A 24,259-nucleotide genomic window follows, 5' to 3' on the forward strand; every position below is an offset into this window, starting at 1 on the left:
TTGTGAATCAATGTTTTACAAGATGACGGTGTTTCCATGTTCACTACGGAGCCTCTTAACGTCCAAATGGGTCATATCTGATGACCATGAAAAGACGAGAAACTGCATTTTACCTAAATTATTTACATGTATTGCGAGGTTCAGTGGTTCAGAAGATATTAAGACAGTTTAGATCAGTAGATGCTTTCAGTCACCAGTGGCTGGTTGGGTCTTTATGGGTTAAATACACTAATAACTGTGTGGTTTCTTCACCTTTCACTCATGACCAGCAATCAGCCTTTAAACTTCATGACGATTTGACATTTATCGTAGTAATGAGCGACATTGATACAAACATCATCAGCCTCAGCCTCGGTTCTACTCTCCTCACCTTTAGTCCCAGGTTGAGCTCTCGGAGGGAGCGTCTTATCTCTTGAATGAGCATATTCATACGCTCACATTCCTGCAGCGCCACCACCTGGTAAGGAGTCCTGTCCTCCGCCTTCGCCAGCAGCTCGACCATGTTGAACTCCTCCGGCAGTTTCTCCATGATCTCCTCCAGCACCGCACGCACCTGGTCGTGTGTGAAGGAAGCAACAAGAATGAGTGAGTATGGGTGACAGTAAAATAATTCAATCCACAGAGGATCAACGCAGCCCTGCTCCTTAAGATCACCCTGCTTTTTCAATTAAAGATAGTCAAGACAAGCAACTACTCCCTGATTTAAAAGACGCTGACAGCCTGAGAAACGAATACGGTTTGAAATAGACAGTTCCATAAATATTCATGAAGATATATTTTGCAACGGCAGCTCTTTGTTTTCAATAACAGTCTAATCCCTCCAGAAAATCAATGCTCACATCATATTTTTGTGGGTAAGTGATGAAAGCTAATGTCTGTGTCAACATTTTCCCAAGGCAACCAGCATTAGCGATCAATCAACGGATTAGGTGCCGAACAAAGGATATGAGGTCATCATATCTATGGATTTTTCAGTTCAAATATCTGATCTGGGTTTGGCAGCTACCGAGCACGTTGAATACTAAGTGGGCCTTGTTGGTAAACTCTGTGTGTCTTTCATCTGTTAAGGAAGGAGTATCCAGGCTTCGGAGTCAAAAAGGTCACATTTACACACACGTAAACAGAGCACAGCATGAGGTAGCGAAAGGTGCTTCATATCAGAAGAAGCCAGATTACCTCTTAAACCGGATTTACTTGTTTCATAAAGAAGGTTTAATAAACGTGACCTGAGTTACCATGGAAATGGATTCCTCCAGACCAGTCAAATTTTGCTCAGATTAGCGTCAACCTCAAGAGACTCATTGAGGGCTTAAAATTCATGATTAAACTCAGTGTGAAAGGTGTTTACTATTTTTACCCGCCCCCGCAGGGTAGGCAAGGGGTATTGTTTTTGGTTCGGTTTGTTTGTTTGTTTGTTTGTTTGTTTGTTTGTTAACACTCTAGCAGAAATCTACAGGTTGAATTCATACCATACTGGGTTTATAGATTGCCAGTGAACCAGAATAGATCTCATTACATTTTAGGAACAGTAGGTCAAAGTCCACATTTTTAATGAATTTTTACAATCTTTTTTTCCCCATTTAGTTATAATGGGCGAAATTTCACATGTCTGTAGCAGTAACACTAATTATTGAATTCATACCAAATTGTGTTTCTAGATTGCCAGTGACCCAGAATAAATGTGGTTACATTTTGGGAAAAGTTGGTCAAAGTTCACATTTTTTATGAATTTTTAAAATCTTTTTTCTTCTCCCATTTACTTATACAGTCTACTCTCGTTATACCGCCAACTTCCGTTCACGGCCAAATTGGCGGTATAGCGAAAATGGCGTTACAACGGGTTGCGTCCATAATGTGCATGTCTTTACTATATGATGTCTATGCTGCCTCCGTTAACCCGTTCTAATTGCGTTTCTAAATAAATCTTGATTCTGTTATGTTGTAAGGGATCATTTAAAGTGGGGAAACATTTTAAGCATTATTATACCGTGTCGGGAAATGACACCCCATCATCTTGAGGCTTTGGCTTAATCCCACGTCCTCTTCCCGACATCCTGACCTACTGAGTGTTCTGCGATAAATGAACGGTGGCCGTTCCGTAGACCTACTCGTAGCTTGTCGCGATCAGCGTCTGGCGCGTTTGTTTCAGTGCATTGTTAAAATTTATGTGTACTCGATGGCAATCACGCTGGCGGTATAATGGTCGGGAAATCAATGGTATAAGTGTTGTTTGTGCATGGAACTGGGCTGGCGGATGGCGATAGGTGAAAATGGCGGTAGCTAATGGAATAATGCATTGGGGATTTTTGTGCAATGGTTTTGGTCAGCGGTGAGCGAAAATGGCGGTATAACGGCGGGCGGTTTAACGAGAGTAGACTGTAATAGGCAAAATTTCAAATGTCTATAAAAACATACATTTTGTTTCAATTTACTTCAAACTTGGGATATATATAGAGGCAATTAATACACTGACATCACCTAAAGTATAGACATGATGACATCAGCTGGATCTATGACAAAATAAGGTACAATATATGCGAGGGGCAGATTTTGTTGTACCTGGCACCATATATTGCCAGTGAACCAGAATGGATCTCATTACATTTTAGGAACACTAGGTCAAAGTTCAAATTTATTCATTAATTTTTTCAATCTTTTGTTCCCCCAGTCACTTAAAATGGGCGACAGTTCAAATGTTGGTAGCAGCAAAACTACAGGTTGAATTCATACAAAATTTCTAATGTCTGTAAAAACATCAATTTTGTTTCAATTTATTTCAAACTTGACACATATTTAGAGGCAATTGATAAGTTGACATCACCACATGCACAGACATGATGACATCAGCTGGATCAATGCCAAAATAAGGTACAGTACGTGCGAGGGGCGGGGTTTATTGTACCTAGCACCACTTGTTCCATAATTAAAAAATAGAAATTAGCTAAATTCAAAATCAATCAAACAGGGATGATTTGAAGGTATCTAAACAATAATGATGAAAGTGCAAAGAACATTTTTGTTAGAATTTTTCCCTGTCAATCTGGTAACAAGAGAGGATTGTTCCGAGGTCATGTTACGATAGTTTATTTTATACTCAACAGTACATTTCACATGCAAACATAACATCTATAACAACTGATAGTTAAAAATAAAGTTATAAATAAATAATAAAGTGTCTGAATCGAGCTGAATTCACTATAGAACTGTTCTGTTTGCGATGTTAGACTACTGAATAAAACCGACTTTTAAAGACTAACCAGCAGTCACCTCTAGGCTGTACTAAAAAAGACTGATCACAGAGAAGCAACAGAAAGACTTTAACGTAATCTGTCATATACACCTATTGCAACAACATAGTATCTGTGGAACACAAACAGAATACTGAAAACACCAAAACACAATGAAAACAGAGGAGCTTATGACACGCCAACATGTGCACAGTATCAAATTTATGACTTTATAGGAGGCTGCGACTGCTTTCGTATTCTTTTATTCCTTCCTGCATATATTTGTTTTGAGCAGAGATTACGGTTTTCCTGTAAGTGTGAACCCTCTGTTTTCTCTAAAAATATAATTAAAACATGCTCTGGGAGCTCAGTACTAATGCAAAATGTGTGTTTCAATCTAACTCTTTTATTTTGCATTTGCATTTTTGTGTGGAAATACCAAAATTACAAAAACATGTGTGTGTGTCTGTATGTGTTCTTATGCTTGAACCAAATGGAAAACATGGCATATTAACAAAAGACAAATGGTGGAAGAGTCTGAACAGAACTATATGATAGAGACCAGCGCAAAACTAAAAGCATCTTCTTTAAGACAAAACAGCTCATCTAGTATTCTACTGTACATAATAACTACTGTGTAAATGCCACTGTTTTAAACCACTATAATGATCATAATGATGAACCACCTATTATTTACATCACATTTTTAGATAAAATTCATATGTTAGCTGTTTTTCGTGCTCATTTTCTGAGAATTTGGTTAAAATTTACAGCCACTCTGTCTCTACCAGTTTTCTGTCATCTGTTTGATATGCAAACTTGACTGTACCAGCCCGACTTCACTGATTGGGGGCCTGGCTCACCTCCAGCCCCACCTACCCTGCACACTGACTGGATGAGCGACCCAGTTCCATAATCCAATCAGACAGTGTTTAGCTCCCAGAGCCTGGGCCCGGTAGTTTGGACCACAGCACACAGTTTCTTTTATATTTAGACTTTTCTGTCATTCTTTCACAGGCCGAGGTGCTTGTCCCAGTTGTAATTTTGCTTTGTTAGTTTTAGACAGTGAAGGCAAATTAGAATACGCCTGTAGTTGCTTTTTCATTTACTTTCAGGACAGTAAATAAGCTGTTTAAACTCTGAGTCAGGAGTCCTCTTTGGTTCTATTAATGTATGCATTTGAGTGGCATTTGTTGGCTGTTTTATTCTGCAGTTGTTTGTCTGCTTCAGTTGTCCATTTGGAAATGACTGATTGAATGGTTTAATTATTATGAACAAACCTCCATTCATTAAAACAGTGGTTCTCAACCTTTTTTCAGTGATGTACCCCCTGTGAAATATTTTTTCAGCCAAGTACCCCCTAACCAGCACAAAGCATTTTTGGTTGAAAAAAATGACTTAAAACAGAGTGCTGTGCCATCAGTGTCTGATTTATTAAACTTTGGAACTCCATTTGTGGTGGTCTCTCTTGAACTATTTGGAAATAAAAAGATATAACTAAAAAAGAAGGAAATAATTATCTTAATTATAAATAAAGATTTGTGCACGTAAAAATAACTATCAACATAAAGTGTCCTCCTTTGGGATCATAGTAAAGATCTATTCTCAAAAAGAATTAAGCTTCAACTACGACTCCATTGTTTGAGTTTTCAAGTGATTGACAGGTGATGCTAGGTGGCATGTGACAGGTTTTGTCGAACCATTCTGGTATGGGGGAGACTCTGGGTTTTTAGGATGATGAAACTGAATAGCCTACTGAATATAAAATTCATTTTATGAACTTATATATTTTCCTGAAATATTTAATTAATTTAATAATTATTTTTAAAGGATTTTTGCATGTGTTGCTACTTTTTAACTATATTTTAAAATCTCACATACCCCCTGGAGTGCCTTCATGTACCCCCAGGGGTATGCGTACCCCCATTTGAGAACCACTGCATTAAAACATACAACTTTGTTTTAAACACTGTGCCATCTGATTTCTCATAGCAAGCTGGTGTCATGATAATCTGTGGTAGGTTTGGATTGAGCCCGGTTTGATGAGAAGAGAGGCAGCTCATTTAGTCAACACTTTAGGGTAGAGTCCTGCACCAGGTCAGGCAACCCGCAAAAACATGTGAGGATGGGTAAAAAAAAAAACAAATAAATTTTTTTGTGGTTACAGGTAAATTAAATGAAATACGAGCGGGTAGCGAGCAAGGAAGTGAAAAAATACAAGAAGGTTTCTGGATGAAAATAATTTGCAGGACATTTAATGATGACGATCATCTAATTTCACCTTTGTTTTATTGTGAATTGAACCTCACCTCTGTTTACATCCGCCCACAAACGTCACTGAACAGCACATATTAGAGATTTTTTGATAGCGTGCGGTTTAGCCAAAAATAAAACCCTAAAAAGTGGTTTACTGTGTAGACAATGTGTTTAATCACTGGTCGGGTTGGGTCAGGTTGCAGATCTAATTTATGTGGGTACGGACGGGTGCGGATTGAACATGAAAAAAAAATGTGGGTAGCGGGTCGGGTTGCAGTACTCAGCTTTGCGGGTACGGAAAAGTGGACCCGTGCAGGACTCTACTTTACGGCCAAAGTTGACTACCACCCACTTGGAGCAAGATATTTTTATTTTATCTGTATCATATATTTCACCAGGCAAAACTGACAATTACCATCTTGCAGAAACCATAATACATGCGTACATGTTCACAGAGTAGTTCAAACATCACGTTTGGGCTGACAGGAGCTCCACAGCACCAATGTTTCCGTATTGCTGCCTGAAGTTCTACATTGTTGTATGTATGAGTCCTGTCTTGTATTTGCTGTGATGTGATCTCTTTGGTGACGTATTTCACACCAAAGTGGTCTAAATTATCAGAGCTACTTATATCAAACCTAAGTACAACCGCTTTCTTTCCTCATCGCAGTCACCCTCAGTTTGGTTTCATTCTTGAGGACACCCCAGGTTCAATCTTCAGAGGTCTACAGAAAGTGCATGACAAGGTTATCATTAACAAAAACTAACAAAATGATGAAAACTAGAATTGAAAAAAGATTTTCATTAACTGAAATAAATAAAAACTAAAATTAAAAGAAAAAAACAATAACAAACTAAAACTGTATTGTGTGCTTATAAAACTAACTAAAACGTAAAAATTATGGATAAAATTCCCTTCGTTTTCGTCTTTGTCAATGTTGGACTGATATGAAAGCGATTTATTTCGCTCTAGCAATTTTAGCTTGCGGCACCATACGGTACTTCATGTTTGTTGTCACTTGTTGTTTAGAGTCGTCTTCCTGTCCCCACTCTACTTGGAAACATGGAGACTAAAGTTGGGGGAAAGCAGCAGAGTCCTGTCTGGGATTTATTTGAATACGACAGCGAGGAAGATAAAAGATACGATAAAACTAAAATTAATACTAAAACTAAACTAAAACTAAGCATTTAGAAAAAAAATGAAAACGAATAAAAACTAGCAAACCTGCTCTAAAAACGAATTAAAACTAACTGAATTAGAGAAAAAAAAGTCAAAACTAAATAAAACTAAAGTATAATGAAAAATCCAAAACTATTAGAACCTTGGTGCATGAGAACTTTGGATCTCTTGAAGTAGCCTGATCACATGAATTCTCGCTTTATGAATCATCTTGTGTAATGGTGGTTCAGTTCTTTCCCAGAAAAGACAGTTTTTTGACCTAAATTAAAGGAACATGAAAGCATGTAAAAAAAAAAAAAAGTAGTGTGCCGCAATCTGCCCAAATGATCGAGTGTCTCCTACATGTGGTTTGCATACTGAATCCTCCAAGTAACACTGTTTTAATGGAGGCTTAAAAAGAACCTCATCATTCACAAGATTAAACATAAACAGGCTCCTATTAAATTTTTACAATTCAGGCTGTTTATAGTAATACCAAGAAAGGTCATGCAACATGAATCACTCTTGCAGCATGTTTCAAGCAACAGTAAGCATAAATGACTTTTTAACAAAGATTACACTCAGAAAAGCAAGAGCCTGATTTATGACATTAAAAAAAGTGACACTGACTCTATTGAGAGTGTGCAAGGCCACACAATCTGTATGACTGAGTGTTTGTTTGAGCTTTTACACTCAAATAAGTTTTACTTCAGAGCAGCACTGAAGCAGAAAATGCAGCAGAAAATGCCATCCCTGTTAAAATCACCCTCTATGCTGTCACAGGCCCAAACAGTTGGTCTGCAATTTATTTTCAATTCAGTGTGCAGCAGCTACAGAAATGTCACCTGTTGTCATCATACATTTAAGATGTGGAGCTCTTGTTTGGAGTTTAGCTCAACAGATGTGCACAACAGGCTTTGGTTTTCCATAAGAATTCTTCAAGTCCAATTCTTTTACCTCAATGACCTACCCACGCCTCCATCTTAACAAAGTCACACTTAATGGATGTGATGTGTGGAAAACATTGCTTGAAATGGTCTTATATAGCACTATAAATAAAGACACTGTGTTAAATTTGATGATCCAAGTGGTTTTTCTAATCCAGACATGTAGGTTTTTCACGAATCAGCAGTCTCATTCGAGGTTTCATGAGTAACCCATTGTGTCCACTGGCGTTACACGCAGAACCTGCCCTTTTAAACACAAATAAACCGCGAGTGATTTTGCAACAGCGGTCATTTTTGTGAAACACTCTCCCTTGCATATTTACTTTGATTCCCAAAACGTACCTGTGAGAGAATAAAAAGGTATTTGAAAAAATAGTAGCGTGTAATTTTCATGTCCTTTTTACCGTGTTACATGCAGATTTTTGTTATCTCAGTAAATATTTATTTTTAAAATCAACGCAACATGCTTCCAAACTTGCTTCCAAACTTGCTTCATAACATTACTCTGCATCTTGTTTGGATTTTTAGCCCCTCTGTTTTGCTTTTAGGAACCACTTTCATAGAAGCACCCATTTATATACTGTGTTTTCTTTATCATAATAAACAGCTGTCATTTTACAGACACGAGCAAATAATAATAACTGATAAAAAAAAAAAAAACAATCACAATATGATAAGAAGAGTAGTCATTGATGACATAGCTGCTGACTGAAGCGTTTTCTTTTCGTGGACTTTGGCCCCTTATATTACTGCAGAGGCATTTTCATACTTCATCATACTGTATTATGCTCCTAAAAACAATAAAGTGCTTTTATCTTTGTGTTACAGTTTGCTCAAATCCCATGTTTCAACATATAAAGCCATAAAGAAATGTTTTTCTCAGTTTGATGTGGGATAAATAGACTGACCTTAACCTCATCAAATGCCTTTTATCTCCCCACATCACAGGCTGAATCCCTGATGTTATGGTTCTAAAATCTCAAATATCTCCAGATTCACAGTTTGAGTTGGCTTTTTTTTTTTTTTTTTTTTTTTACCTTTTCCTCACGTGTCGTCCCACCGCCCTCACCGCCCCCTCCGTCTCTGGGCTGCATCTCCAGCACTGTGCGGAAAAGTTTCTCTGAGGTCTGTGTGAGGAAGCCGATCTCAGCGTTGGGATGAAGGCCGTAAAGGTAGGGCGACTCTGCAGGTAGGGTGTCATCGATGTACTGGGAGAGGAGTAATTTATGTCAGAAAAGTCTGTTTCTGATGTACTGCCACAAACCCTAGTTCTGACTTTTTTCTTTCAACTAATTGTCTACAATAAAACATGTATCTCTATGACATTAGCTACTGCTAGCTTAGAAATGAAGTCAGCTGATGGCGCAGATATTTAAATTCACACAAACAATGGCAATGTCCTAAAATGACACTGAAATTTAATTTAGTTTGATCTGGTAAATACAAAAAGTAGTGACATTTAATCATTTGCATCATTGTTTGCATGCTAACATGTTAAATACAAATGTTTTTGTGGTATTCACAGCCTTGTCCGTGGAAACTGTCAGAAAGTTGGTCTTCAGAAATGGGGCATGGATGTTCATTTTCAGTTAAAGGTGTGCTTATGTTAAGTTTGTAGTGGTGGCAGGTGTTGCACCGCATTATGTAATAATGGTGCAATATGTAATAATGTAATAATTTTTCACTTCATTATGCAATAACACCATATTTTGTAATAACATGTCACATTTTGTAAAACAAATTCTTGAACGCATTTTGTAATAAAGTTTGAGCATTTTGTCAGTAATACTTAATTCTACCTTGCAAACACATTCTCCATTGTAAAGAATACAGTTACATTTGATTTAGGTTTGACCAATGAAACATCTTCCTATTTTTAATTTTTTTATTATTAATTCTAATGTATCCGGGCCTGTCTATGTTCCTGTCCTGTGAGGAAGTGTTACTGTGTTGCTCTGTATTGTTCTGTAATGTTCCGTAATGTTCTGTATTGTTTTGTATTGGTCTAGTGAGATGTTTTGTTATGGGTTGTGTGGTGTGAGGGGTTGGAATTTTAAAAGCAAGGCTTCCTCCATCCCCTTTTCAAACCATGTGTTTATTGGTCTGTCCAGTTGTCCTCTGTTAAGTGTTAAACTGTGGTAGCAAGTTTGAAATACACATGTGAATGAATGAATGAATGAATGAATAATTAAGCTGGAATGCTTAATATTCTGCTGGTATGATAGTTTTTCTAATGAAGGCATCAATTTCAGTGTTTTGTTTGTTTTTTTTTGATGGTTTTTCACATTGTGCAACAAATTATTACATTTTCTTAAAAAAAAACAAAAAAAAAAACCCTGCTACACCCGCATTGTGTAGTAACTGTTGCAATATGCAATAAGTTATTACAAAGTGCGTTCAGGAATTTTATAAGAAAATGTGGCATGTTATTACAAAATACAGTGTTATTACATAATGAGGTGAAAAATTAGTACATTATTACATATTGTACCGTTATTACACAATGCAGCACTACAGCAGGTCCTTTGTTGACATTAGCCACTTCTATCATCTATCTCCATTGACTACATCTGTGCCGAAAGCCTGTACATGTATTTCTATTTCACTCATTGCCTCTTTCTATTCCTCCACAGGATCAATAGATGATTCACAAATGGTATTAGTATACGTCCTCAAACCACCACACCAAGCAGACTTCAGCACAAACTACCATTAAAGCACATGAACATATGCAAATGATAAATACTGACAGAATTGTGTTGTTGATCTCAGTGTTTTTTCTCCAGATTTTTCTTTGTAATTTTAAAATATATCTCAATAAAATGTTGATATTTACACTTTCATGATGCTTTTTCATTTCCTGCATTACATTACGTGCTAAATTGTTAGCCTCTGTGGCTTTTAGATACTGTTGCCTACCATATGGACACCAAGAATGAGAAATACATGACTTCCACTGTTAGAATCATTTAGAAGTGACATAAAATAAGTATTTAATGGAAGTCTGTGATGTTAAAAACTCTGTGTAAAATCCCATGTGAAATACCTGAAGCAGTGACATTTTAACCCTTTTGTCCTCCAAAAAGACAATATTCTTACAGATTCCGTGATTAGTTTTACAGATAGGCAAACCCAAATTACTCCCGGAGCAAGACGTCTGTCAGGTGTTTCTTCTAAAGGAATGCTGACAAAAGGCTGGAACCATATAAATGATGAGCTCATTCTGGGTGAGATTTCAGACACTCAGGATCAATTGACAGACTGCTAACGACCATAACAAGGGGAAGGAAATGTGGCGTTTTCCATCTGCTGGTTCATAATGAATATCAATATCCTTTTAAGTTAGTGCAGATGAAAGTGGAACCTCAACTGAAAAAGGGTGCTTTTTGTGGGGCACTTATGTTAAATAAAAAAGCTCCTCTAATCATAATGCACTGATGAAAGTTTTGATGGAAAATACATTGGGCTTTAATGCAGAAACACTTTGTAGTCAGCTTGTTTGATCTCCTCCCTGCTTGCTGACTTCCTTTTTTCTGATTGCGTACACCTGTATGTTGTTGAAAGAAAAAGTAAAACTGCTGAGTCACTAACTCCTCAGTGCCTATCACAGACTTCAGCTATCCTAAATATACAGTAAGTTTGCTCCAGATGGCTGTGAGGGAGGCGATGGCCTAACAGACCCCCGGGGACCCACAGGCCTTCACAGCCCTTGCTCTTCGGCCAAATCTCAACCGTTCAGCTCTCAGCTTGGCTGTGTGGTGACAGCCAAATGTAAAACGCTCTGGCCCTTCCCACCGGAGCCACTGTGACAGCCAGGATGTGCCCACTGAGCAGCTCCGAGAGTGAGGAAAAAAATAAATACAAGTTGTACTCCCCACTCCCTCTGGGGCCCAAGGGACCTCATGAGGAAAATCTGGACTGTCTGCAAGAACCAACACACATTTCCTGAAACAGTGTTATTCATATGAATGTTGGCAGTTGTCACTTTTTCTTAAGGGACACCAGTGAAGCTGCTTCCTGCTGTCATGCAATGAAAAAAATATAGTCTTCCCTTCGCATTCCAAACTGAAGTACTGCAATATGCTAGGCCCAGCTTATTTATTCTTTTCTGAAAGTTCTTAATAATGTCAGTGCCTTTTTATAGAGAGCTGTACCAATAACATGCTTATTTCTGATTTCAGGAGTTCAATCAAGATTTATGATAAATAATGAGATGTAACAAGCAGGATGAATTAGACTGAGGTGAACCAGAACATTATGGGGCCGGCAGCTGTCATACCTGGTGTCAGTTCTCTGAAGCAGAGTCAGACTTCATCAAGTCAACATGATTAATGGAGATATACTGTATGTATAATATACAGTTGGAAGCATGCTCAAATATATAAGTAACTGAACAGCACAGTGCCTCAGTATTTCACACACTGACCTCCTAGCTAGAAGCTCAGGGGTCCCATCTGTAACACCAGAAGTTGACACTTTTGTGCACACAAGCTGTAGACGCCTGGTGATACAATCTGTACTTTCAGACCTTCCACTGGCAATGTCTGATTATGTCAGTTTGAGTCTGTCTGTAACTTTACTTACAGTTAATGTCAAGCTTTTTGTTGGAGGTGCAAGATGGTGTCTGATGCTTCCATGTCTTGGGTTGTTCAAGCATCCATTAAGTATAATATCAGAAGCCTCATTTTGACCACTTTCTTGACTTTTTGGAACCAAATGGATGAAATGGCAGAACTTAGGTAGAGATAATTCCTCATCCTCATGCAACCATCAGAGGTAATAAACAACATAATAGGCCCATACCTGCTCTACAGTTAACATTACTTTTACATTTATGCATTTGGCAGATGCTTTTTTCCAAAGCGACTTACAGGGGAAAAAACAAAATAAAAGAATAAAATACAAGAATATAGATTAAAGACATAAAGCAGCTGTACAATTAAAAACAGTGTCGTACAGAAGAATAAAAAAGCAAGATGATAGACTAAAATACAAGACTAGATCAAGAAGACATACAAACAGCTGTACAATTAAAAACAGTGAAATAAAAATACCAAGTAAAACAACAGAATAAACATAATAATACATTTAAAATGGAATGTTTGAAAGTGCTAGGACAGGAGGTGCTCTATGAAGAGCTGGGTCTCTCTAACCAAACCTGAAGTCATAATGTAATGTAATGTAAACATGCTTAGAGTGTATATGACAGAATGCAGTGGGACGAAAAAGAGTGAATGATTGGATGTGAACAAATTTTTTATATAGATGGAGTTATAGAAATGCATTTTTTACTGCTTTTGGTATGTTTTAGTTTTTATTAATGTCTGTATTTTTAATGATAACATCAACCTGTCCTAGTGCTACAACCTGGCACACTACATCTCTCCTTTTTAAAGTTAATGTATATTGTGCATTGTCCCTGTCTAAATAAATAAATAAAATGAAATGAAAATTAAATTTGTAGTTTGAATCCTCATCATAATGAAGTTGCATAAATTTATAGTTATAGCTAAGACTGGGCCCCCCAAAAATAAATCCCACCTGTCTGAGTATAATCCCTACTATATGAGAGAAGGGGGTGCAGTCACTGTGGTGTCACCATGGATTTCTTCGCAGGTTTTCTAAATCCTTAAGGTTTACTTTTTTTTGTTTCCAATTAACAGAGAATCTTAAAGTACAACTCACAGTGGTGTTCCACTTTAAGATAAATACACATTGGCTTCAATTTCAAAATGTTGTTAAAAAAAACAAAAACCTATTACTAACGAACCTTACATCTTTCCTTTACGTAAATCCTTGTGTTGATGAACTTTATGATTCTTAGAATCATTATAATACAACAAAACGCAAAACTATTTAGCCTCTAATGAAACTGCATTAGTGTGCAGATTGTAAAACAGGGAAAACAGCCAGATTGTTTGTGAAGTTTAAAAAATGTTATAATAATTGTTATAATAATAATCGAATTCTCTTCCTCTGTGAAACGAGTAGAAGCACATAAGGTACAGTCGCAGAAAAAAATATTAGACCATTAAAAGTCATCAAAAACAATGGTTATGTAAAGAAGTACTAACTCCTGTGTGTATCATGTGACTAAAACAGACAGAAAAGAAAACATGGGATATCTAAAAGTGCTGTTTTTGGCAGCACAATGCCATAACTATTGATGTAAGAACTGAAGTGATTTTGGTTATTATCAAGAAAACCATGGAAAATGGATAAATACTAGCTCTTAAATTAAACTCTTACGAGCTATTTTTGTTATCATTACATTTGTCCAAACAAATATACCTTTAGTTGTACCAGGCATTAAAATGAACAAGAAATTGCAGAAAACAAGGGTGGTCTAATAATTTTTTCCGCAACTGTATGCCTATTTCAAATAAGTGATGGCATGTTTGTTAGCATGTTGTAGAGCTCTTTGTATGAAATTTACATCTGAGATACGAAAGTGCAGTAAAGTTAACAAGAGCACTTAGAAACCCCAGCAATAAATGGAAAGGCCACATGACTGGAAGTCATTATTCGTCAACAAATAGATCACATGTGAATACAGGTGGTCATAAATTCAGGCGCCTAACCCTGCCATGGCCTGAAAAATACTATAATTTAGCCGTGGTAAATTATGTTGTGGTTTCAGTTTGATGATTCGTCTTGCTCTTCCCCTTAAACTTCCGCAGTAAGACAACTTTCTAATCTGAGTTTGCTAACATTCGAGGTTGCCAATAAGACAAACTGGCAAAGTCTTTTTCCACCCACAGTGCAGCTCCACCTCTGAGAAATATTTATATAACTGAAACTACAATCTGTTATGTCCCAGGGACCCATATGGGAACTGTTATTGATTTAGCATTGGATTCTATAACTGCGCTGTACACAGAGTAGCAAAGGTGATAGAGGGTCTTTTTAATTATAGTGATTCAATGATGCTATCACTATTAATTTGCTAGAAAACACCAGGGGAATTCTAAAAGGTGTGGTTTTCTCTTACCAAAATGTGATATAACCCTTTTTTTCCTACATTTTGCTCTGTCTTGTATCTTTTTTTATACTTTTAGTCTTACGTCTGAGCGACCTACCTGGTGATAACTGTTATAGTCCATGTTTCCTGGCAATGGGAAACCAGGAGCTAGATACAGCTCCCCCTCCATCATCTCGGGTTTGATAAACTCCCCCAGGTAGGTCCGACACAGACGGCGGTCCCAGTCATCCGTGATGTGACCCCCATACATGATCTCACCGAAAAGGTAGCGCAGGTCGTCATACGGCACCTGGGAATCAGAGACAGAGGGCATGTTGCATTGCCAGAGGGTGGCCTGTGGTGTTTAGCTGAGGTCACATGTGTTAATTAAGACTACAAATAGCAGGCTTTGGAATGCCCTGCCCAGGAGTAAAAGAAAAACAGAAACATGCAAAGACACACCACAGAATTGGCTTCCAGGTAGTTGTGGAGGACGTTGATAGAAATGGTGAGGTCCCCAGTGTTGAAGGGGTATGATCTGTTCCAGCCCTGAGGACCAAACTTTCTCCTCTCTGCCACCACGGCATGGAAGTAGCACAAGGCAAACAGAATGCTCTTGAACTCATTTTCCCGTGTGCACATTTCCAGCGTGTCCTGGTAAACAAAAAAGTCCCAAATACATCAAGGTTGTAGTTCACATGTGCCTGCAAAGAAGGTACATTTTCTACAATGTGGCTGCTTCACACACGTTCAACCCAGCAGTCTATATGATCTGTACAGTAAGCACAGTTTAAAAATGGGTGGGCAAGGTTTGGTTAACCAAGTCACCAAATGTAACACATGGTCACAATATCATATTATTATTTACTGTTATTTAACCAGGAAAATCTCATTGAAATTAAAAATCTCTTTTCCAAGAGTGTCCTGGCCAAGACGGGCAGCAGTACATTAAATAGTTACAGTCACAAACTTTCATACATTAAAACAAAAACCAGTTTTCAATACATAAAAAAAAACACAAAATCAAGTCAAACCTTCCAAAGTGCATCAGAGAAAACATCTGCAGCCAGATGTGTCTCTCTATAAGTCATACAACATTCAATTCAGTTCAATTCAATTTTATTTGTATAGCCCAATATCACAACAAGGTTATCTCAACAACCTCCTCCTCCTCCTCCCCAACCTCAACATCCTCCTGAAAGTGTCCAGCGAAACCAGATCTTTAAGTTTCAGTTCTTTTTGTAGTTCGTTTCAGATGAATGGGGCCGCAAATCTAAAGGCCTTTTTCCCCTGTTCAGTTCTAACTTTAGGAACAGACAAAAAGAAAAGATCCTGAGAACGAAGATTTTAAGTGTCTGTGGTTCTCTGACTGATATAGGTCAGAAGGTAGGGTGGGAGCAGACCTTGTATAGACTTATAAATTAAAATATGCCAGTGACTAAGTCTGTGAGCTGACAAAGAAGACTATTTGGAATGCCAAGAAGAATATTTGGGTATTTGAGAAATAGTAGGAACAAGTGGTGCCAGGCACAACAAACCCCGCCCCTCACACGTATTTTGGTATCAGTCCAGCTGATGTCATCATGTCTATGTGTGTGCTGATATCTGCATATCAGTTGCTTATATATATATATATATATATATATATCCCAAGTTTGAAGTAAATCAAAACAAAATATATGTTTTTATAGACATTTGAAATTTCGCCCATTATAAGTAAATGGGAGAAGAAAAAATATTTAAAAATTCATAAAAAATGTGTACTTCGACCAACTTTTCCCAAAATGTAACCACCTTTATTCTGGGTCACTGGAAATCTATAAACAAAATTTGGTATGAATTCAACCAACAGTTTTGCTGTTACAGACTTTTGAAAATTTGACCATTATAAGTAAATGGGGAAAAAAAAGATTGTAGAAATTCATACAAAATTTTAACTTTGACCTACATTTCCCAAAATGTAATGAGATATATTCTGGGTCACTGGCAATCTATAAACCCAATCTGGTATGAATCCAACCAATAGTTTTGCTACTAGAGTGTTAACAAACAAAGAAACAAACACACCAAGCCAAAAACAATACCCCTTGCCTCCCCTTCGGGGGGGGTGGTAACAATATTCAGAAAAGTGTTGTTGCAGAATATAATGTCTCAGTAAAGTGAACATGTCATATATATATATATATATATATATATATATATATATATATATATATATATATATATATATATATATTTCACATTGAGTCATCTTGGAGTCCAAGAGAGCAGTTATTTTAAATCTGAACAAATTTTCCCAGGATGTCCATTTCACTGAAAATGGGACTGATGGAGCCACCACCATGATCATAGATGATGAAAAATACAACTAAAAGCCAAAACTAGTGATGAAAAAAAAAAAAGTTTTGTGAACAACATGAAAAGCAAATAAAACTGCAATAAAAACACAGCATGAAGTAAAATAAACTATAAACAGCAGGTAAATTCAGTTTTGTTCTGTCACTTTTGTGTCTGAGCACTGCTGTGCTGACAGTTCATGGTGTTTTTTGCTTAGTGTGGGATAATTAATAAACAATAAAATGTAAAATATTGTCAAAGCTTTCCTCATTCCTGAAACACCAGAGAAATTCAAACTAAACATAAAACTAAACTATAAGTAATTAATTCCTTGTAGAGCTGCAACCGATTAATTGACTCAAAGTGATCCAAAAAAATCATTCAACCACAATTCTCCTGAATCAAAGCTTTGTTTCCTTCATTTCTCTGCTGTTAAACATTGGTTCCACTGTTGTGTTTCACATGGACGCTTACTGTGACGTACAAAGAAGCTTCAATTCAGGAAAACTGCAATAGAATATCTCCCTTCAATCAATTCCAGTCGATTAATCGAACTGGAATTTTTGCATTGGCTTCAAGCACCTAGTTGATTAATCGGTTGCAGCTCTAATTCCTTGAAATAAAACTAAAGATACTTATGCAGTGATCTACTGAACAGTGTCTTATTTACAGATGGTAAATAAGATTCTGATACACTGATTGCTGTACAATAGTGCCATCCCAGCCACAGAATCTGACTGCAGTCACACTCCATTTTGTTCACTTTCAGTCATGGTAAGTCCAGTTCAGTATGTTATTGAGGAGCTGTTAGATTGTCTCACTTGTGTTGTGTGCTAAATTATGGTGTGACTTTAAAGTGCTATTCACTAAGTATCAGTCTCGGCATTGGCTATGAGCTAAAAGTTTATTTTTAACTATTGGTATCAGTGCATCACTACTGAAAAGTCTACTTAAGTATAGCAGCAAAGTATTTGAACTTAATTACCTCATGTCTCTGTTAGGGAAAGAAAACCAGAAAACACTACTGGCAGAAAGAAATGAAGAACAAAAGAACAATTTATGAGATTAAATCCACCGCCTCCTAAACTGCAGGGTCGTATTAAAGCAGCCTCGCCGGAGTGTTACAGGTAAAAAGTTGTGGCAGAAAGCCCTGTGATCTGTTTTATTCAGTCGAGTCCTCAGCAGTGCCACGCAGTAACAGATAGACAATGAGAGGACTAGATTGCAATAAACCCAAACGATGAGATTCCCTTTTAATTGTCACAACCTGTCAGATGTTTTCAGCCTCTAGCCGTCTCATGGGCTCATTATTCCAGACAGGCAAATAAAAAAAAGAAGAAGAAAAAAAAAAAAACTGGACGTAAATGGCATTGTAATCTCAGGGGAGGGAGAGTTAAATAAGTATGCCAATAACCCCTATGGAAACAAGAGGGCTAAATTCTCTTTATTCGTGCATGTGTCATGGTGAAGCCCTTTCACTTCCCCCTGCAGCAGTGCCCTGGGGAGCTGACTCCAACGATGCATATGCACGTACACACAAGTACAGTGCAGACTGACTAGAGCATGCACCCTTTTGGAGAATTAGTTAATATTCTGCACGGTACTCCTCTGCTCAACACAGCTGAAAGAGACGCATAGCCTCCCTATTCATGACCTGTGGAGTGGAGAGAAGCAACATGCAGTCACTGAAGGAGGGAAGACGACATATAGCTGGGAAACACATGTGCGCTTACTAATGTGTTTAAAAAAAAAAAAAACACTTCACTATCTGACATTTCTGCATCAAGCTATGCATGAATCTGAATAAACTGAGAATTTGACAGATAAACTAATCAGTTTCAGTAAACACACTGAAGCCCGTTCTATAATATGCAGAAAAATCTCAGCAAATATCTGAACGTCGTGTTAGCTTTAGCCCACCCTGGATGATTTTGTGGGTTTTTTTTGGGGGCTGGAAAGAGGCAGCAGAGCTTCAAGTGAAAAGGTCAAGAGTAAAGAAACTGTCATTTCTCTGGCTTAGTGCTGGCTTTAGCCAACGCGGGTGGCCTATTACACTGAGTTAGCCTAACATTGATTAGCTTTCACTGAGTACACATGACTGGAATATTCCCCCTACTCTTACCTCAGCGAACCTCCCTGTGGCTCTGCATAAAGGCAGGGGCTCACAAGCACGACGTAGCACTTATCAGCAGATAGATATCGGCAAACTAAGGATGCTGGAAATGGACTGGGAGGAGGCTCAGGTAATGGTGTGGAGGAAGATGCATCGGCAGCGAAGCACCAAAGTAATGGTGGGGCTTAGATAGAGACGGAGAACTGATAAGGTAGAGAAAAGCTGGGCGAGGCCACTGCGGCGGGCGCACTGATCCATTCTAACTACGTGGGCTGTGCAACGGCCCAGGAGCATGATATTGTCTGGCTGATAACAAACACAAAAAGAAGCAAATCGACTCTGTTGTCATCTCTTATAGCACTGCAGTCTCCCTGCAGAGCGGAGCCACGCTAACACTGTTTGCCGTTAGCATGAGCTACAGTTCTACCTGTTCGCTATGGGTCAGAGGCAATTCCAGGGTGACTGAAAGGTGACTATCCCCATCTGCTAGTCGGTACTTTTCTGCAAATTGGCAGTTTGATGAGAAATCTGGAGTGAAAATTGCAGAGTGTTGCCTCAACTGCCACTCATGGTAAACAAGAAAATGAAGCAAACACAAAGTGATTGCTAATTTTTCACCAAGCCAGCCTTCCTGAACACTTGATTCTGTCTCTCTTTGCTGCAGTTATTCACTGTATAACTATAGTGTGTTATAACATGGTATGCAATCACCACAAGTCTATTAAAAAAGAGACTTCATAGTTGCACCAAATTAACAATTCATTCAATTGGTCAAATGTTAACATGGCATGAGTAAAGAAAATGATTTTTCTTCTCCTGGTGATTGAGGTAGTATTTTGTAATGCACTTATCCATATGGCCATGGCTGAAATTAGTAAGAAAATTTCATTCAGGTTGTATTATTTTTAATTGATGACTACACAGTACATTCATTTTACATTAAAATCACTTTTACTATCAATGTTTTAGAATAAGAGCATGACAAAGTTTAGTCTGGCTATAAACAGATGACAGTACTGATAACCCTCTATGCGTTGCTCAACTTAAACATACATTTTCATGTAAATAGTGCATTTTGATTAATTTGTTTTACTGATTATTCTTGAAATTATGATCAATTACACAATATTTATCATCATTAACACTGATAAGTAGGGATGTCTGTGGAAGTTCTCATTTGCCCTGGTCATCGTTTTTCTAGGTTCAACTGGACTAGTTTTACTTTTTTGAAAACATTTTGTCTCTCATCCAAGAGACTTCTTCAGTTCTAGTTGCTGATGGAAGAAAGCAGACTTATGAACCTAAAGGGGAGTGGTCTGTGTTCTGTTAATGACCTTAAGTGTTAAGGTCATAGTGGGGGTGGACCTGGGTGTCAGGGTCGTAATAGGTATTGTGTGTGAGTTTCAGGGATGTTGAGGAAGCCATTTTTTAACTGTCTGCCATGAATCTTATCTACTAAAAAAAATAAATGTCTTTTTAAGAGCCAATATATTCTAATAAAACATAGTAATGCAATACTCAAGTGTATCAATAATTCTTACATGGCTAATGAAGAAAGGAAGTGACTTACCTGGTTAAAGTTGTCCAGAGCCTTATGCAGGTTGGCGTGCATTCCAGTTGGTGGTTCATTGGTGATCTTGATGGAGTTCTCCAGAATACCCTGTGGGATGATATGACCCTCTGGGGTAGATGAGGGCTCAGCGCTCACGAACACTCTGAAATTTTCATGGCTTCCTTCTGCATGCTGTTCGAGGAGTTTCTCTAATGTGCCCAGCCAGCGAGCCACCAGGTGGATGTTCTACAAGACAGTGGATTGGCAAGGACAGGGTTAACTCTTTGACGTACACCCTTTTCATGGAGCATAACAATAAATCCCAGTTCAGACCCAGTTGACTGATGGAGTCAAATACCACTCATAGTGTCTAATCATCACTGGCAAGTTTTAGAACTTAGTGTAATGTGTTTGTTTGTATGATTTCTCATAACTTATTGGCAGTAGCTCACTAAGAAACATAGCATTATTGTCAGATATTCTCCTGGTGAACTTCTGTCAATAGTTCATATTTACTCAGAAGTGACAACAATACTACCCAACAGAAATGCTCAAGGAAAAGATGAGAAAAAAACTGAATATGAACTCTTTTTATGTTTTAGCCATTTGATCAGAAATGCAACTATGGTAAGTAACTCGCTATCGCTATTCTCAATCAGTTTCCCAAGGGACATGTTGAGAAAACCCCCATCCTGTAAACTAAGAGACATGGAAATGAATTATAATGAAGTTGCTGCAAGTATCCTACAATGTTCTTTTGTTCAGTATTCTGGTTTATCGTGTTTGAGGTTCAATCTACCATGTTATGTGTTCATTATCATCATATTAAAGCAGAAAACTCTTCACCTTCAGCTGACTCCACAGATAATGTGTCAGTAATGTGATGTTCTGCTCATTTCTTTAAATAACTCTACTCTTGAGAAATATTCAGATTGTCTCTTGTCTGTCTCAAACTAAGTCACTATTTATGGTTACTGTTTAAAGACACTCCAACTTCTATGCAGCTCAAAAAAAACAAAAAAAAAACAAACAAAAAAACCAAAGGAGTCGTCTCTATGGAAATAATTTACTGTCTCATTGTCTTGCTTTTGTCTAAACTAGCAGGTTTTCAGAACATTGCAGATCATTGCTTTACAAGTAGTTACACAATTTCAGCTTAGTCTGAAGTCTTTGGTCTGACAAGAGGCGTGAGGTCACCATGCATGTATTACTCTTGAATCGGTTTTATAAGGAACTTCTAGTTTGTGTGTTTAACATGTGGCTAAAACACAACTACACAAGTTCAACATGGTGCAAATGCAACACTACCCTACCCCTAAAATATGTCCCTACTGGTCATTTGGTGGATGTTAAGAGGTTAAAAGACAGTGTTTGTTATTGGTGAAGTTCTAGCGAAGCAAAATTAATTTTACTCTGCGCAGAACACCTCATCTATACCAAGAAGATGTTTTTTTTTGTTGGATATTTGTAAAAGCCTGGGCTTTAATGGATAACACATAATAGCTTAATAAGGTACTTGATGTTGGAATTGCCCGTATAATTTATGTTTGCAATGACAACCAGCAAAAAGGAGCAATTAAAATGCTGCATATTCTCCTCTCTTCACTGTGACTTTGATGTGGCACCAAATTAAATGGTACAAAGCACTTGAAACCCATTTTCAGGTTGCTGACATTAAGCGACCGTTCTCCAGCATAACTTCAGCCTCACTTTTCTGCATATTCATCTCTTAGCGCAGCAGAGCTGACTTGTACTATCACACAAGCTTGGATGAGCTCAATTTTCCATCTCAACTGTCCTGACACTTACAGGATATCCTGTGAATGATAAGGACTCAGCCTAGCCCCCCACAAAACCATGCAGCACTGCCCATTCCCTAAATCTAATTACAGCACTAATAACTCCAGTCATTAATTCTTAAGCCTCTTTACTTTCTCATTTCCCTTTGCTCTCCATATTTAATCTTCCTTATGATGGCTGGAGTTAGTCCTCTTTCCGAACGATAGGATACGGCAGGCAGGCGGCAATTTTGGGGAGAAACCAAGGGAGGAAACTTTTACATTTTATAAGAGAGAAGTCCTGAAGGAGCTGGAAGGGGATAAGTTAACTGGGTACCTTGGAGAATAATGAATGCTTTACGAATTAAAAGTCTAAATTCAAGCGCCTTTTCATCAACCCAGAGTACAACCCTTCCTCTTGGCATGTAAATAGTTTGGTAATAAAGGGAGCCAACAGAAGAAGTGAGAGAGTGCCTCAGAACTTGTCACTGTAATGAAACCATTCATCCTCTGGCTGGAGGGAGAGAAGAGGGGGAGGAATGGAAGGAGACGGACCAGCGGGCCGACAGACAAACAAACAAGACAGAGGAGCAGCTACTCTTTTATGGCTTTTTAATTAACTTTCAGGTGCAACATTTTTTGTTCCCTCAACATCTTCTTGATAAGGGCCTCCCAGCCCCTGCGATGACGACGCTGATACTACATCAAAGAGTCACCTATTTACATAATAATATAAAAGTTGAATCTAAAACCCATTAGAAGACACCACTGGCAAGGTCTTTGATGCATTGCTATCAAACACAACCTGAGGGAAAAGCACAATGGCACATCAAGCTGCCTGTCACACAAAGACACGTACACACACACGTTCCCATATAAATGCATGCAGGTGCACGCACCCAATCTTTCTCCTTCACACACACAAAAACACATTCGTCAAGGAGCAGCGCTGAGGACAGCTGCACAGCTGGGCTCCGGTGCGGAGGAGGCGGTTACCCCGCAGTGGAGAACCAGTCAGACTCCAGACTGACGTAAGAAAACACATCGAACAGGACTGCCGACACACTGCAGGCGCTGACAGAATGACAGACTGCTGAGTCTAAATTTAAAATCACAAACATTCAGGATGTTGTTTGCATGGCAGAGGTTTGCAATATTTATATTTTTATCAAGTTAACGTTATTGGTCAAAGATGAGTTTACCTGGATGGTGCAATGTAAAGTTGAACCAGAGAGAGCTTTTTGAGAGATGTATGTAGTAAAACATAATGCAAATACATTGTTTGCGTGTTTCAAAACCAGGGGCCTGTACTATGAATTTCCTCTTACCACTTTGCTATGACCCAGCTCAACAAACTTAGCAACCACAATGACCTAAAGTGGTGTCGTGACGATTGTTAACTACCCAGGTTTTTGACTCTAGTTGAGGGTGTGTGCACATACATGGGGCAGAGTTGGCACCAGATGGCAAATCACAAACATGGACACGTGTAGAGGCACATATTTCCCACCTGAAGAACAAACTATTATTATTAATAGATACGAAGAATTTACGACTAAAAGGCTGAAAGTAACACACAAAGTTAATATTATGATCAATTTTACTGCCTGGAAGACAAATTGAGACCTTTCAACTTCAATGTTGATCCTGTAAAACACGTGTAAGATAGTAAAGGATAAAAAACTAGTGACTTAAGTAAACTTTAATTAATATAACAGTAGAGTTCAAGTTGGTAAGTTTAAAGTCATATCTTATAAGGTCAACAACTATGGTTTAGTGCTTTAGTTTGTTTAGCCATACAGTCGCAGAAAAAGTTATTAGACCGCCCTTGTTTTCTTCAATTTCTTGTTCATTTTAATGCCTGGTACAACTAAAGGTACATTTGTTTGGACAAACATAATGATAACAACAAAAACAGCTCATAAGAGT

General features: G+C 38.0%; 1 protein-coding gene across 1 annotated transcript in view; it reads right to left on the bottom strand.

The window, feature by feature from the left end:
* Positions 1-24,259, bottom strand: part of dnah9 (dynein, axonemal, heavy chain 9) — a 344,949-nt gene that overhangs the window by 16,630 nt on the left and 304,060 nt on the right. The window contains exons 71-75 of the mRNA XM_030122326.1: positions 20,571-20,798; positions 15,013-15,204; positions 14,669-14,860; positions 8,627-8,797; positions 371-553 (exon numbers count right to left, since the gene is read on the bottom strand). Coding sequence (XP_029978186.1) covers positions 371-553; positions 8,627-8,797; positions 14,669-14,860; positions 15,013-15,204; positions 20,571-20,798 — 966 coding nt within the window. The remainder of the gene's footprint in view (positions 1-370; positions 554-8,626; positions 8,798-14,668; positions 14,861-15,012; positions 15,205-20,570; positions 20,799-24,259) is intronic.

Source organism: Sphaeramia orbicularis, chromosome 19, assembly GCF_902148855.1.
Source record: "Sphaeramia orbicularis chromosome 19, fSphaOr1.1, whole genome shotgun sequence".
Lineage (NCBI taxonomy): Eukaryota > Metazoa > Chordata > Actinopteri > Kurtiformes > Apogonidae > Sphaeramia > Sphaeramia orbicularis.